This window comes from Mustela lutreola, chromosome 3 (assembly GCF_030435805.1).
Source record: "Mustela lutreola isolate mMusLut2 chromosome 3, mMusLut2.pri, whole genome shotgun sequence".
In the NCBI taxonomy this organism is placed as follows: domain Eukaryota; kingdom Metazoa; phylum Chordata; class Mammalia; order Carnivora; family Mustelidae; genus Mustela; species Mustela lutreola.
Window position 1 is genome coordinate 203,328,638 of NC_081292.1, and position 15,952 is coordinate 203,344,589.

Sequence of the window (15,952 nt, forward strand, 5' to 3'; positions counted from 1 at the left end):
GTGATGGGTACTGGGTATTATATGTAACACCAGCGTTACCCAGCGATGAGCACTGGGTGTTATATGTAAGAGATGAATCAGTAAATTCTACGCCTAAAACCAATACTACACTGTATGTTAGTTAACTAACTAGAATTCAAAAGAAAAATAAAGAGAAAAAATAAAATGAATAGGAGATAGAAGTATTCAATAAATTATGATAGGATTATTGATTATTTGCTATTGGAAAAAAAACAAGTTAGATTATTTGTACTATGTAATTCCTGTTGGGTTAAAGAAAGGACATAGGAAAAATTAAGCTGGAAAAGAAGAAAATAATAGTAGATAGATATAATCTGCTTGGCAGATGGACAGTGGCTTTCTTTTGCTTGTGTTGGTAGGGGTGTGTGTGTGTTTAAGGCCCACCCCTCCCTCTCACTCTACTTTTACTCCAAAGCAACCAATTTCATAGCTTAGGACATATCTGTGCAGAAGTTTTCCTATATGCATATAAGTCATACATACATAAGCACAATATACACACAAGTTTTTTTCTGAAAAACATAATCGTATTCACACAATCATTTTCAGCTTGCTCTTTTCATTCTGCATATATTGTGGACAACTTCCAAAGTAGACAGAGATCTTTGCTTAATGGCTGCTTACGCAGCATTCCCCCTTTGCTCACTGTTAGGATTCTATTTCCTTTTTAGTTTTTGCTAATAAGCAATGCAAAACTGAATGACTCTGTGTACACCCTTGCATACAAGTTGCTGACTTCCGGCTTTGCTTCCACGTATACTCCCTCCATCTATGGTCTCAAACTTCATCCCCGAGGGCCCAGCAGCAAGCTGCCAGGATTTCTGCAACCCCAGCCAGCATCCCTGGGCCCCTGGGAGAATGCACTCCCCAGTGTGATCGGCTGGTTGTGATCAAGCTGCTGAGAGAAAGAACATCTTACCATCAGTTCTGCGGCAGGTTGGCAGGTTTAACCCTTTTTACGTGATCAAACACGTCCCCCTCTCCTCTTTCCTCTGCATCAGGAGGCCCTCCCAGAGGCCAGCTGGTTCACCTTTGGTCTACCTCATATACTGCCTACTCTCTTTGCCAGTGAGTTTTCTTGCTATGATTCATTTTTATGAGGTTAACAAGGCAAGTCCAGGCAGTGCGTGCATCTGATCAAACTCCCATCACATTTGAAGTTGGAAGAACAGAAACATGCTGGAGTTCGTCCTGATTCTGTTTGTTTCTCCACAAAGTCTTGTGGAAAAACGGTCACTGATACAAGTTCTCCTAAATTCTCTGCCTTTTATTCTAGTTCTAACAAATAACAAGTCTTATCACTTCCAACTCATAACTCAGTAAATTTCCCCTGGATATAGAGATTACTAAAAATAAAAAATATTTTAAAAATATTTTTAAAAATTTAAAAATGTACATGGAGTTAAACAATGTTATTGTTTAACCATTGGTTTTTTTTCCCCGAAGTGATAATGTTCAGTTTTGTTGAGAGCAATGAGACATAGAATGCTCTGAATTGCTGGTGGATATTTAAGTATTTATGCTGATGATAAAACACATTACAATATGAACAATTAATACTTTTGCACTCATAAACATTTAAAAATTCTTCATATCAGAGAATATAATAAAAAAGCAAACTAAAGGGAAAAAATATTTCCAAAAATTTGATTTAAAAGGATAATGTAAAACAGTTTATGTATACTATGTATATATAGTATATATAATATGTAACATATATTATATATTATAATACATATATAATAAATCTATTAAAACTTTAATTGAAAAAAATGGGTAGAAGGCTAGTTCACAGAACACATGTTATTAAACATGAAAAAACTATAAATTCCACTGATATTCTAAGAAAGCAAATTAACGCAATATTACTTATCTTTGGTCAAACAAATTAGCAAACATTTTAAAACTGATTCCTACATTTACTATAGCCTTTCAGAAAAGCAGTTTGGTGGGCCGCCTGGGTGGCTCACTCAGTTAAGTGTCTGATCTTGATCTCAGCTCAGGTCTTGATCTCAGAGTATGAGTTCAAGCCTCACATTGGGTCCCATGCTGGGCATGGAGCCTTCTTAAAAAAAAAGAAAAAGTAGCTTAGTGACATTAATCAATTGCTTTTTATAAACTCCTGTATCTTTGACATAGTATTTTTCTTTTCAAGAATCAAAGAATCATTAGAAATTTTAAGAAATGTATATTTAATGAAACGTAATTTAACACAGCAGTTAATTAGGAGTGACTGAAGTGTTCAATATTAGAAGATAGTTTTTAAAATGTTTTTTTGTTTCAAGTTTTAAAATTCTAGTTAGTAAACATGTAGTGTGATACTGGTTTCAGGAGTTCGTCACTTACATATAACATCCAGCTCTCACCCCAAGTGCCCCCCTTAAGCCCATTTCCCATCTAGCCCCTCCCCCACCTCCCTCCCTGCATTAACCCTCCGTTTGTTCTCTCATTAAGAGTCTCTTATGGTCTGCTTCCTTCTCTCAGTTTTTTCCCCTTCCCCCATGTTCCTCTGTTGCTTAAATTATTAAAATATTTTAAAAGAGTATTTCATGAAATGGTAAAAGACATCTTACAATCTGAGCTTTGGTAAAAAATCATATGCAAAATTGCCTGTACAGGGATTCCAATTGTCCAACCCAGAGGGATATAAAAACTGCAGGAAATTTACCCTGATTATCTCTGAATTATATTGGGTTTGTGTTAAATGGCAGTCAGCAAGGTCAGTGTTTCAGGGGTGGGATTCTGGTCCCGCTCACTCTGCGTCCGGCACGTAGCAGGTGTCACAGCTCTGCGGGGCTCTGCATGCGGCTGGAAACTCTCCGCTGGTGGAGTGACTCGAGCTCTGGGTTCCAGGAACTGCCGTACGAGGCTCTGCGGTACATGACAGGGGAGTGCAACTACGGAGGCCGCGTGACCGACGACTGGGACCGGCGCACGCTGCACAGCATTCTGAACAAATTCTTCAACAAAGAATTAGTCCAAAACCCAAGCTATAAATTCGACTCAAGCGGCATCTATTTCGTTCCTCCTTCTGGCGATGTAAGTACGCCCTTCCAGAAAACGAAAAGCAGTAAAACCTGAAATTCCTCTGATAAAATAGTGACTGTTTTCCCCCCAGAGGCCTCATTTTTTTGGTTAACCATCATGTGTGCTTTTTCCAGCCTTCTTGAAACAAACCTCATGCATATGTAGGTAGTGGTTTGCTGTTTGCTCTAATGTGAGGACTTTCAGAAACGCCACTCGCCCAAGAAGATCTTTCTTAGTGACCTGAAATTCTATCATCATGAATCTGACCCTTTGATAAAAAGACATTGTCCCCAGTTAAAATGGAAATGCACACGAGAAGGGTTACAAAATGGTGTTAACAAGAATAGTTAATATCTTGATCATGCTTACTTATTTACAAAGCAGTACAGTAATTATCTCACTAGAGCATCCAATTAACATCGGTTTTATTACTCAGCCCTTTTTACAAATGAGAAAGCGGATTGACTGAAGTTAAATGACTTGCCCAAGGCCACACGTATAGAAAGGGGAAGAGAGTTACAGAACCATCTACTGCCAAGAGTCCATTTCCTTCTGCTCCTGTTTCCAGGGCTGCCTAGTGGAAGATGCGGTATCTGCCTTCACATGATCACACAGTAGGCACCCAGGGACCCCCAGGACTATTTAATTGGATCTCATTTTATCCCAAAAAGTCAGAAGGGCATGTATTGAAAGTTAAACCTATGACCACATACATCAGAGGCACATACCATAACCACATAGGCCATTAGGGTTAATGCTAGCTGAGAGCAGATGTCAAAGGGATGAGAAGATCAGAGCCTCGGTCACTAGACAAGTGGACGAGGCCCACATGTGGAACCAGGGGTATCAGGATTTCACGTGAGAAAAAGGCGAGATGAAGTCAGGTGTATGGAACATGACCCATGTTGAGAAACCGTCAGTGACCAGGTCCCCAGCCCCACCCACCATATGTGTCTATAAGTGTTGGTATGACTGTGTGCGCCTGAAGAAAGGTTTGCAATTTTGACAGAAGTCCATGTAAATAAAATATAGAATGTGTGTGCATATGCATAAAAAGAAATGTTAATGGTGATTATCTCAGGTTAATAAGCATGTGGGTAATGTTTACTTTTCTGAATTACATGGATTTATCACACGAGGAAATAGAAAAATCAGAGTAAAGAGAAAAAAATTATTTTTATTGCAATCAATGAAGAACAATCATCAGTAAATGTGGCACAGAAAAATTTCTCTGGAAGAAATTGTCTAAATAAGGTGGCCGGGATATGCCTCTCTCCATTTTAAAATCCATTCCAATTGAATGGGACATTTTATTTTTTTCTTCCTAAATGTTTCCTTTTTTTTTTTTTTTTTTTTTTTTAACTTTGGACCAGGTTGAAAGAAAATGAAAGCATTTGGTGTCCAGTTCCACAGGCTCATCCACCCAATAACTTGAGTACTGGAAATTTTCTCTTCTCAGAGAGAAAGTTCTACAGGATAATTGATTTCTAACCTCCTGACTCTCTGGTATTCATCTTTGCAGCACAAGAGCTACATCGAATACACAAAGACTCTGCCGCTGAACCCTGCCCCAGAAATCTTTGGGATGAACGCCAACGCCGATATCACCAAAGATCAGTCGGAAACTCAACTGCTGTTTGATAACATTCTCCTCACCCAGGTATGCGCTCGAGCAGGAACCACTTCTGCGGCTGGAAGGGAGTCTGCCCGAGCAGCGTGGGCCATCTGTTCCAGCGGAGAACCATTTTAAGGAAAAGATGAAAATTCCTATGTACCTTAAATATGAATTTAAACATGAAGTATACGCGCATATGGTTCGGGTTGGCTTTTTCTTTTTCCCCATCAGCCTTTTGACTGGGAAAGAATCGTTGAGTATCATTTAGCTGCTAGGAGTTCCATTTCGCCTTTCTTACAGAAACCGTGTTCAAGTGCATCGTATTTTCTTTTTTCTTCCAAGTTTTTATTTCAATTCAGGTTAGGTAACGTATAGTGTAGTATTGGTTTTAGTAGAATTTAGTGATTCACCACTAAAACACCCAGTGCTTATCACAAGTGCCTCCTTAATACCATCACTCATCTAGCCCATCCCCCGCCGCCCCCAACAACCCTTCCTTCATTCTCTATGGTTAAGAGTTTCTTATGGGTTGCCTGCCTGTCTGTTTTAATCTTATTTTATTTTTCCTTCCCTAAGTTCATCCATATTGTTTCATAAATGCCACACAGGAGCGAAATCCTATGGCATTTGTCTTTCTGTGACCGACTTATTTCACTCAGCCTGGTACCCTATAGCTCCACCTATGACATGGCAAATGGCAAGATTTCATTCTTTTTGATGGTTGAGAAATATTACTGTGTGCGTGTGTACATATATGTGTGCACATATGTATAAACACACCACATCTTTTTTATCTATGCGTCACGCAACGGATACTTGGGCTCTTTCCATAGTTTGCTGCTGTCAATAGTGCTGCTATAAACACCAGGGTGCCTGCGCTCTCTTCAAATCTGTACTTCTCTATACTTTAGGTAGATACTCTTAGTGAAATTGCTGGGTGATAGGGTAGCTCTATTTTTGACTTTTTGAGGAACCTCCATGCTGTTTCCCAGAGTGGCTGCACTTAGCTTCTGTCCCCACCAGTAGTGCAAGAGTGTTCCTTTTCTCCACATCCTCACCAACATTTGTTTTTTCCTGAGTTGTTCATTTTAGTCATTCTGACTGGTGTGAGGTGGTATCTCATTGTCATTTTGATTTGTATTTCCCCATTTAGCAACTTTTCATGTGTCTATTAGCCATCTGATGTCTTCTTTGGAAAAATGTCTATTGATGTCTTCTGCCCATTTCTTAAGTGGATTATTGTTTTTTGGGTATTGAGTGTGATAAGTTCTTTATAGCTTTTGGATCATACTCTATCAGATATGTCATTTGCAAATATCTTCTCCTATTCTATAGGCTGTCTTTTACTTTTGCGTATTGTTTCCTTCACTGTGCAGAAGAGTTTCATCTTGATGAAGTCCCAGTGGTTCATTTTTGGTTTTGTTTCCCTTGCCTCAGGTAACATGTCTAGTAAGAAGGTGCTATGGCCAAGGTCAAAGAGGTTGCTGCCTGTGTTCTTTAGGATTTTGATATTTCCTGTCTCACATTTAGGTCTTTCATCCATTTTGAATTTATTTTTGTGTGTGGTGTAAAAAAGTAGCCCAGTTTCCTTCTTATGCTTGTCATTGTCCATGTTTCCCCATAACCATTTGTTGAAAAATTGTCTTTTGTCCACTGGATATTCTTTCCTGCTTTGTCAAAGATTACTTGGCCATATAGCTGCAAAGATTACTTGGCCATATAGCTGGATTCTTTTCTGTTCCATTGATCCACATGCCTGTTTTTGTGCCAGTACCATACTGTCTTGATGATGACAGCTTTGTAATAGAGCTTGAAGTACGGAATTGTGATGCCACCATCTTTGGGTTTGTTCGGTTTTTTGTTTTTTGTTTTTTGTTTTTTGTTTTTTTCAACATTCCTCTGGCTATCTGGGGTCTTTCTGGTTCCATACAAATTTTTGGATTGTTTGTTCTAGCTCTGTAAAGCTGGTGGTATTTTGATAGGGATTGCATTGAATGTGTAAATTCTTTGGGTAATATAGACATTCTAACAATATTTGTTTTTCTAATCCATGAGCATGGGATGTTTTTCCATTTCTTTATGTCATCTTCAATTTCTTTCATATGTGTTCTATAGTTTTCAGAGTATAGATCTTTTACTGTTTTAGTCAGGTTTATTTCTAGGTATCTTATGGTTTTTGGTGCAATTGTAAATGGGATCGACACCTTGACTTCTCTTTCTGCTGCTTCATTATTGTTATAGAGAAATGCAACATATCTGTATGTTGATTTTATATCCTACAGCTTGGCTGAATTCATATATTATTTCTAACAATGTTTTGGTGGAGTCTTTTGGGTTTTCTACATAGAGTATCATGTCATGTGCAAATAGTGAAAGTTTGGCTTCTTCCTTGCTGATGTTTTAAATTTCTTTTTGCTGCCTGATTGCTGAGGCTAAGATGTCCAGTACTATGTTGAACAACAGTGGGCATCCCTGTCATGTTCCTGACCTTAGGAGAAAAGTCTCAGTTTTTCCCCATTGAGGATGATATTAACTATGGGTCTTTTTTTTTTATTTTTTTTTTAATTTTTTTTTGACAGAGAGGGATCCCAAGTAGGCAGAGAGGCAGACCCAGAGAGAGAAAGGGAAGAAGGCTCCCCACTAAGCAGCGAGCCTAATGTGGGGCCGGATCCCAGGACCCTGAGACCATGACCTGAGCCAAAGGCAGAGGCTTTAACCCACTAAGCCACCCGGGCACCCCAACTATGGGTCTTTTATATATGGCCTTTATGATATTCAGCTTTATTCCTTCTATCCCTACTTTCTTGAAGTTTTTTTTCAAGAAAGGTACTATATATTGTCAAATGTTTTTTCTGCATCTGTTGAGAGAATGATGGTTCTTATCCTTTCTTTTATAAATGTGGTGTATCATGTTGATTGATTTGTGAATATTGAGCCACTGCTGCAGTCCAGGAAAAAAATCCCACTTGATTGTGGTGAACAATTCTTTTAACATCCTGTTGGATTCAATTTGCTAGTATCTTGTTGGGAATTTTTGCATCCATGTTCATCAGGGATATTGGTCTGAAATTTTCCTTTTTTTAAAATGTTTTGGTAGAGTTTTAATATTTGACAAATTTAATATTATTAAATTTAATATTAAATTAAATATTAATATTTAATATTTGACCCAAAAGTAGAGTTTTAATATTTGACAAAATGTGCAAAGAAACAAATGCATAAACACATTATTGCTACATTAAGGCAATATGAAACGTATACTCGGAAATCTCAGTAAAGTGAGAGTGTAGGTTTCTAGCTTTCACTGAGCTAGAAAGAACTTACAGAAAGAAAAAGAGAGAGGAAACGGGCTGGGAGCAGTGAAGGGAAAACTCTCAAACAGACTCCATGCTGAGTACAGAGACGGACACATAGCTCGATCTCACAACCTTGAGATCATGACTTGAGACCAAATCAAGCATCAGATGTTTAACTGACTGAGCCACCCAGGGGCCCTCTAATTCTCCTTTTTAGTAGGGTGCTCTGTCTGGTTTTGGAGTCAAGATAATTCTGGCCTCATAGAATGAGTTTAGAGGTTTTCCTTCCATTTCTATTTTTTGGAACAGTTTGAGAAGATTAAGTGTTAACTCTTCTTTAAATGTTTGGTAGAATTCCCCTGGGAAGCCATCTACCATGGACTCCTGTTTCTTGGGAGATATTTGATGACTAATTCAATTTCTTTGATGGTCATTGGTCTGTTGAAATTTTCTGTTTCTTTCTGCTTCAGTTTTGGTAGCTTATATTTTTATAGGAATTTATTTATTTCTTCCAGATGGCCCAATTCATTGTCATATAATTGCTCGTAATATACTCTGATAATTGTTTGTGTTTCTGTAGTGTTGGTTGTGATCTTTCCCTCTCTTTAGTGATTATTTATTTGGGTCCTTTCTTTTTTCTTTTTGATAAATCTGGCCAGGTTATCAATTTTGTTAATTCTTTTGAAGAGCCAGCTCCTAGTTTTGTTGATCTGTTCTGCTGTTCTTTTTTTAATTTCTGTATCCCTTATTTCTGCTCTAATCTTTTATCATTCCCATTTTTCTGCTGGTTTTAGGCTTTATTTGCTATTCTTTTTCTAGCTTCTCTAGGTGTAAGGTTAGATTGTGTATTTGAGATTTTTCTTGCTTCTTGAGGTAGGATTGCATTGCGATATACTTCCCTCCTTGACTGCTTTGCTACATCCCAGATGTTTCTGGACTACTGTGTTTTCATTTTCACTTGCTTCCGTGAATTTTTTACTTCTTCTTTAATTTCCTGATTAACCTATTCATCCTTTAGTAGGATGTTCTTTAACCTCCATGTATTTGTGGTCAATACAAATTGTTTCTTGTGGTTGGCTTCAAAGTTCATAATACTGTGGTCTGAAAATATGCATGGTATGATCTTAATCTTTCTGCACTGGTTGAGGCCTGATTTGTGACCTGGTGTGTGATCTATTCTGGAGAATATTCCATGTTCACTCAAAAAGAATGTGTATTCTGCCACTTTAGGATGAAATGTTCTGGCGATATCTGTGAAGTCCATCTGGTCCAGTGTGTCATTGAAAGCCCTTGTTTCGTTGTTGATCTTCTGCTTAGATGATCTGTTTATTGCTATGAGTGGGGTGTTAAAGTTCCCTATTATTATTGTATTATCAGTGAGTTTCTTTGTATTTGTTATTAATTGATTTAAATATTTGGGTGACCCTAAGTTAGAAGAATAAATATTTACAATTGTTTGATTTTCTGGTTGGGTAGACCCCTTTATGTTGATATAGTGCTATTCTTCATCTCTTATTACAGACTTTGGTTTAAAATTTAAGTTGTCTGATCTAAGTATGGCTACTCCAGCTTTCTTCTGATGACCTTTTGCATGATAAAATGTCCTCCATTCCCTCACTTTCAATCTGCAGGTGTCTTTGGGTCTAAAAATGAGTCTTTTGTAAGCAGCGTATCATGGGTCTTATTTTTTTAATCATTCTTATACCCTATGTCTTTTGATTGGAGCATTTAATCTATTTACATTCAGAGTCATTATTGACAGATATGATTTAGTGCCATTTAAAACTGTAAAGTTGCTCTTCCTTTAGACTGTCTCTGTTTCCTTTCTAGTCTTTATTGCTTTTGGGTCTCTCTTTCCCACTAAAAGGGCACCCTTTAATATTTCTTGCAGGGCTGGTTTAGTGTTCACAAACTCCTCTAGTTTTTGCTTATCTGGGAAATTCGTTATCTTTCCTTCTGTTCTGAATGACAGCCTTGCTGGGTAAAGTACACTGGACTGCATATTTTTCCCCTTCGCACATTGACTATTTCATGCTGCTCCCTTCTGGCCTGCCGACTTACTGTGGACAAGCCTGCTGCTGACCTTATATATCTACTTTTGAAGGTTAAGGATTTTTTTTCCCGCTACTTTCAGAATTCTCTCTTTATCTTTGAATTTTGCAAGTTTCACTATGATATGTCTCGGTATTGATCTGTTTTTGTTGATTTTCAGGGGAGTTCTCTGTGCCCCTTGGACTGTAGTGCCTGTTTCTTTCCCCAGATTAGGGAAGTTCTCAGCCATAATTTATTCAAATAAACCTTTTGCCTCCTTTTCCCACTCTTTTTCTTCAGGGGCTCCTATAATATGGCTATTGTCATGCTTTATGTAATTGCCGAGTCCCCTAAATCTATATTCATGATCTAATAGTTTTCTTTCCCGTTTCTTCTCAGCTTCATTCTTTTCCATAATTTTATCTTCTGTATCACCTGTTTGTTCCCCTGCTCCTTCCATCCTCACAGTGATTACATACAGTCAGGTTTGCATCTCAGTCGTAGCATTTTTTCTTTTCGGCCTGACTAGTTTTTTGGTCTTTTATCTCTGTGCCAGGGTTTCTCTAGTGTTTTCTGTGCTTCTTTTGAGTCCAGCCAGAGTTCTTATGACTTCTGTTCTAAATTCTTTGTCAGACATATTGCTTGTATCTGTTTTGAGTAAATCCCTGGCTGTGATTTCTTCTTGATCTTTCTTCAGCAGAGAATTCCCCCATCTTGGCATTACGTCTGGGTTTCTGTCTTCGGGTACTTGAACACTTGTTATTTTTGTTATTAATTACTTACTGACTGAGAGTAAGGCTAGGAAGGAGTCGCATGCTGTCCAGGGCCTGGCACTCCTGCAGGTGTCTCCGTGTGTGCTGTGTGCGCTGCCCTCGCGGTTGGGCTGCTCTTCCCATGGGTCAGTCCTCTGCAGAGTTCCTTGGTTCTTGCAATAGGGAGTGTTTAGGCCTTTAACTAGGTGTGTTTTGATTTGTTAAAATAAGCCTGATTAAAAAAGAAAAAAAAATCCTGATCTGAAAAAAGGAAAAGGGGCCAAGAAAACCCCCCAAAGAAACAAACAAAAAACTATAAGATAGTTTTCTAAAGAAAAAGAAAGGAAGGAAGCATGATCCAAAGAAAGAAAAAAAGAAAGTAAAAAACAAACAAACAAAAACCTCTAAACCTGATTCCAAAGGAAAGGGGGGAAAGAGCAAGAAAGCCTGGTCCTATTTCCACCAGGAGAGCAGCTCCTGAGCGGCTCAGTCAGTTCAGCATCTGACTCTTGGTTTCGGGCCTGGTCATGACTTCAGGGTCATGAGGTTGAGCCCACGCTAGGCCCATGCTCAGTGCAGAGTCTCCCTGAGATTCCTCCCTCTTCCCTTTCCCTTTCCTTCTGTTTCATCCCCTCTGGTGCACATGCTTTTGCCCCCCCCCCCTCTTACATAAATAAGCAAATAAAATCTCTTTCCACCAGCACTGAAGCTGATGCTTCGGAGCAGTGCATGGTCAGTGGCCTGGGTGTGCGCAGGGGGCCTGTGTGGGTCCGCTGGGAGAGACGCCTGCCCCCTGGGCTCACGGTCACACCTGCCCGGGGGAGGATGGCCCTGCAGGGTGCGGCGGGGTGGGCGTGGTGATACGTAGGAAGAGGTTTGATGCCAGAATCCAGTCTAAAATTTTGCCTGTTTCCTAGTCTCTTACTAATTCAACAGCAACCGATAAAGTGACTTATCTTCTTCAAATGTTCCAGAACATGTAACGTAGTTTACATAGAAAGTTTCTTTCACATCAGTATTTTATCAGATTACATCATATTTCAAGACTTGCAACAGGAAGTAAGGATGTACAAAAGGGTTGAGGAGAAAACTATCATTGACACTTTGTAGACATGCAGCTCCACTTATGAGAGCATAAATAAAATCACATGTCAGAGAGTAATTTAAGGCATTAGAACTCAGCATGCCATAGGCACGAGTCAGTGTATTTGAATAAAAAACATTTAATCTTGCTCTTCTACTAGGAGATCCTCTCTTGTTTAGCAGAAATGCTCAGTCATTGGTTTCTTTCATTTTTGAAAACAGATTAGTCCAAATGGTAAGAGTTCCCCTAGTGACTGAGTAAAATTTGAATAAGAAGACTTATTTGGTCCAGTGAATTATCCCATGAACTGACTTCTAGGGATGTTTTTACTTTTATGGAATCTCAGAATAATGATGATAGTAGCTAACACTGACACAGTACTGACTATGCTGACACTGTTCCAAGTGCTTCGTGCGTAACAGTGCGATGCATACAGCAGTCCGCTGAGGTAAGGGCTTATTATTCCCACTTTACAGCTAGAAAACAGATACAGAATGATTAAGTAGCTTGCTGAAGGTACAAATTCAAGCCAGGACTCAAAGCAGTCTGATTCCCAGTAGTTTGGCTCCAGAATCTGCCTTCTGAACCATACTGCTAAACTTTTTCTGGATTCTAAAGATGGGCCAGGAGCGAGCAGTGCAGATTATAAGAGATGATGGCGCGTGGTGGGGGGAGCTAAAAGAACCGTAGTAGGAGGATAAAGTGGTGTGCTGTCCTTGATGGAAGAGTCCATGGTACTCCTCACTGTGGTCTGCTGTCTGATGACATTTTCCAATAAGGGAGAAAGAAAAAAGACTATTTTTTACATCCATATTTACATATGTTAATTCCACTAAAATAAGTTCTTTCCTGAGTACAAAAGTATATGCACAGACATGAGTAAGTAGATGTCCAGGAGTATTAGACACGTGTGATACACGGGGGAGTGACAACAGGACATTTAGGGTGGCTTTTGGCTTTATTTAAGGTTGATGGGGTGTGCCACATTACAGAACACATACAACAGTAGGTTCATTCCAACAGAAAATGACTCAGAACCAAACCGATAAGTCTAAATACACTTGGGGTATTTTCTCAGTATGTAATTAAACAGCCTCTTTCAATATCCTCACCCTCAGATTGGCAAGTACAATTATGCTAATGGGTAGGCAGGAGTTCATTGCTTCTACATTGGGTTTACCACATCTCAGTGGCAAAGAGACCAGAACAGCAGAGTTTGGAGAGCAAGTTAACAATGACAAAACTTTTACATTATGTATTTAAAATATCTTAAAAAAACAGAACAGGAAAAAAAAATTAGAACAAGAAATATTGGTCTTGGGAATGTTACTTTGGCAGAGCTCTTGCGTTTATGCCTAAGCGCCAGTAAAGAAACCAGGAAATACAAAATCTGAAATAAGACTAAACACAATTTCCTAGGGCTTGAAAAATATGAGATATATTCGTTTATATTCTAACTGTGCTTGTTTTCTCTCAACGTGCATGCGCAAATACATACACACATTCATTTATTGTGAGGATTTAAATGGTTTTCCAAAAATATATAGATTCATTCGCACCCTGCCACTATAAACATAAAAAATAAAAATTGAAATGAAGTTCCCCTTCCTTTGTTTGAGTGTGGATCCCTAAAGTCTGCCTTTCTCCATAACTCTTGCAACTGCTTTGAGGAGACGAGCTAATTTTCTTTGCCCTTCTGGTTCAAGGACAAAACTATATCTCTGCTTTTGGCAACCAGTAGGCACCAGAGTTATTGGCAAATATATTTTGTGGCAAGCTTCTCAAGGCAAGATCAAATTCCCGTCTCCCAGCTGCTGAAGCTCACCGCTTCTGAATGACCCCGCCCGCAGAAACGCTTCTCTCCCTGCTCCGGGCCATCCACCCGCTCCACCTACGTAGCCCAGGGTGTGGCTCATTGTCTTGCCCTAGACCCTCTCTTGCCCGTGACAACTGTCCATGCCCTCTTCCTTCCTCCCTAACACTGGTTTTCTCCTGACTCCCCATCCCATGCCTGTTTTTACCACTTCAGTCCGTCTTGTGCAGAGAAGAATCCTTGGTAAAAGAGGAGAATAGTACTCATTCGCACAAAGTGTACCTTCGGAGCTTTCCTACTCAGCCATCCCTACAGCTTACCGAGGAGTTCTCGTTGTTCGCTTGCATTCCTTACAGTCTCGTTCAGCAGACGCCGGTGCAAAATCCTCAGATGAAGTCATAGATGAGGTTGCTGGCGACATCTTGGGCAAACTTCCCCACAACTTTGACGTTGAGGCCGCGATGAGGAGGTACCCAACAACGTATACTCAGAGCATGAACACTGTGCTTGTCCAAGAGATGGGAAGGTTCAATAAACTGTTGCAGACCATAAGGGACTCGTGCATTGATATTCAAAAAGCGATCAAGGTAAGGAAATATACAAGGAAATATATAAAAGAAAAATCTTTGCAATAACTTATCATTCATTTTACTCAGCAAATATTTACTGGGGGAGAGACTGTGTGCAAACACTGTTCGTTCTGCATTCTGGGGAGAGAAGCAAAATCCCTGCCCTGGAAGACCATGTAGGATTCTGGGGGTGACAGTTCGTAAGTGGGTAAGGAATTATGGAGTGTGTTCGATGGCATAGTTTGCTAGATAGGATACATGCTAAGAAAACACAAAGGAGTAAGAAAGACCAAGCCTTTGCTTTCATAGAGCTTAAATTTTAAAGGTTTATTTATTTGAAAGAGAGAGAAAGGAGTGGGGGGAGGAGCAGAGGGAGGGGGAGAAACTGAGCAGACTCCACGCTGAGCTTGAGTCGGGGGCCTGACCTCACGCCCCTGAGATCATGACCTGGGCTGGAAACAGTGTCGAACATTTAACCAACTGTGACACCAGGTGCACCCCCACCCTTTAAAAAAAATAAACAACCAATCTTTATTTTATTTTATTTTTGAGAGAGAGTGCTCACTTCGGCAGCACATATATTTTTTTAAAATCTTATTTATTTGTTTGACAGAGATCACAAGCAGGCAGAGAGGCAGGCAGGGAGAGAGAGATGAGGAAGCAGGCTCCCTGCTGAGCAGAGAGCCCGATTTGGGGCTCGATCCGAGGACCCTGAGATCATGACCTGAGCCGAAGGTAGAGGCTTTAACCCACTGAGCCACCCAGGTGCCCCGGCAGCACATATATTTTTGAGAGAGTGAGACAGTGGGGAGGGACCAAGGGCCAGGGAGAGAATCCCGAGCAGGCTCCACGCCCAGCGCAGAGTTGGACGCTGGGCTCAGTCTCATACCTGAGCTGAAATCAAGAGTCAGACGTTTAACCAAATGAGGCACCTGGAGCCCCCATAGAGCGAAGTTTTGATTAGGGAGATAAAAATTTCAAATAAATGTATAATTTTGATAAATGTTAAGTTCCCACGATGGGTGGGAAACCCATTTTGTGTCAGACGACTGACACAAAGTGAAAGGTGCTGACCCTTCCGCAGGGGTCTGAACCTCACGGCAAACCATGGAACATTCAGGCTGAGGATATGGTAAGTGCAAAGACCATGAGAACAGGCTTGGCCTGGTCCGGGAACACTAGGAAAGGCTCCTGGGGCTGGAGTGGAGTGAGCCTGAGGGAAACAGGACAGAGAGAACCACAGACTCATCGTGGCCTTGTTGGCCATGCTGAAGATCATGACTTTTGTTCTAAAAAATAAAAGTAAGGGGAGGTCTTCAGAGTGTTTTAAGCAACAAAGTGAAATGATCTGTTTTATATTTTTAGAAGTGCACTCTGACCCCTGCAGGAAGGACTGTGGGGGAGCAAGTGTGCAGGCGGCCAGCAATCGTCCTATCGATGTTCCAGCCGAGCTTGTTTCTGTCGTAGCTTTGGAGGAGGAGCTAAGTGGTTGAATAGGAGCTATTATGGAAAGCGGGGTCTCCTGGGCTGGCTGCGGTGTCCTCTGGCTGGAATGTTTGGCTAAGCAGCAGTCAGGATCCTTGGTTTCTCCTTGACCTGGTTCTTCCTGTGTCCTTCCTGGGAGAGAAGGGCCTGGTTTCCGGTATTCCGGGGCAAAGGGGTGGATGGGCTCGGGGATGTCCGCATCCAGTGTACATTCGTTCGTGTGATTCCTGACTTTCAGGGTGGTAATCTGCTCCCCAGC

General features: G+C 40.3%; 1 protein-coding gene across 1 annotated transcript in view; it reads left to right on the forward strand.

Moving 5' to 3' along the window:
- DNAH7 (dynein axonemal heavy chain 7) overlaps positions 1–15,952 on the forward strand; it is a 263,533-nt gene that overhangs the window by 235,398 nt on the left and 12,183 nt on the right. The window contains exons 59-61 of the mRNA XM_059168545.1: positions 2,875–3,060; positions 4,571–4,708; positions 13,996–14,226. Coding sequence (XP_059024528.1) covers positions 2,875–3,060; positions 4,571–4,708; positions 13,996–14,226 — 555 coding nt within the window. The remainder of the gene's footprint in view (positions 1–2,874; positions 3,061–4,570; positions 4,709–13,995; positions 14,227–15,952) is intronic.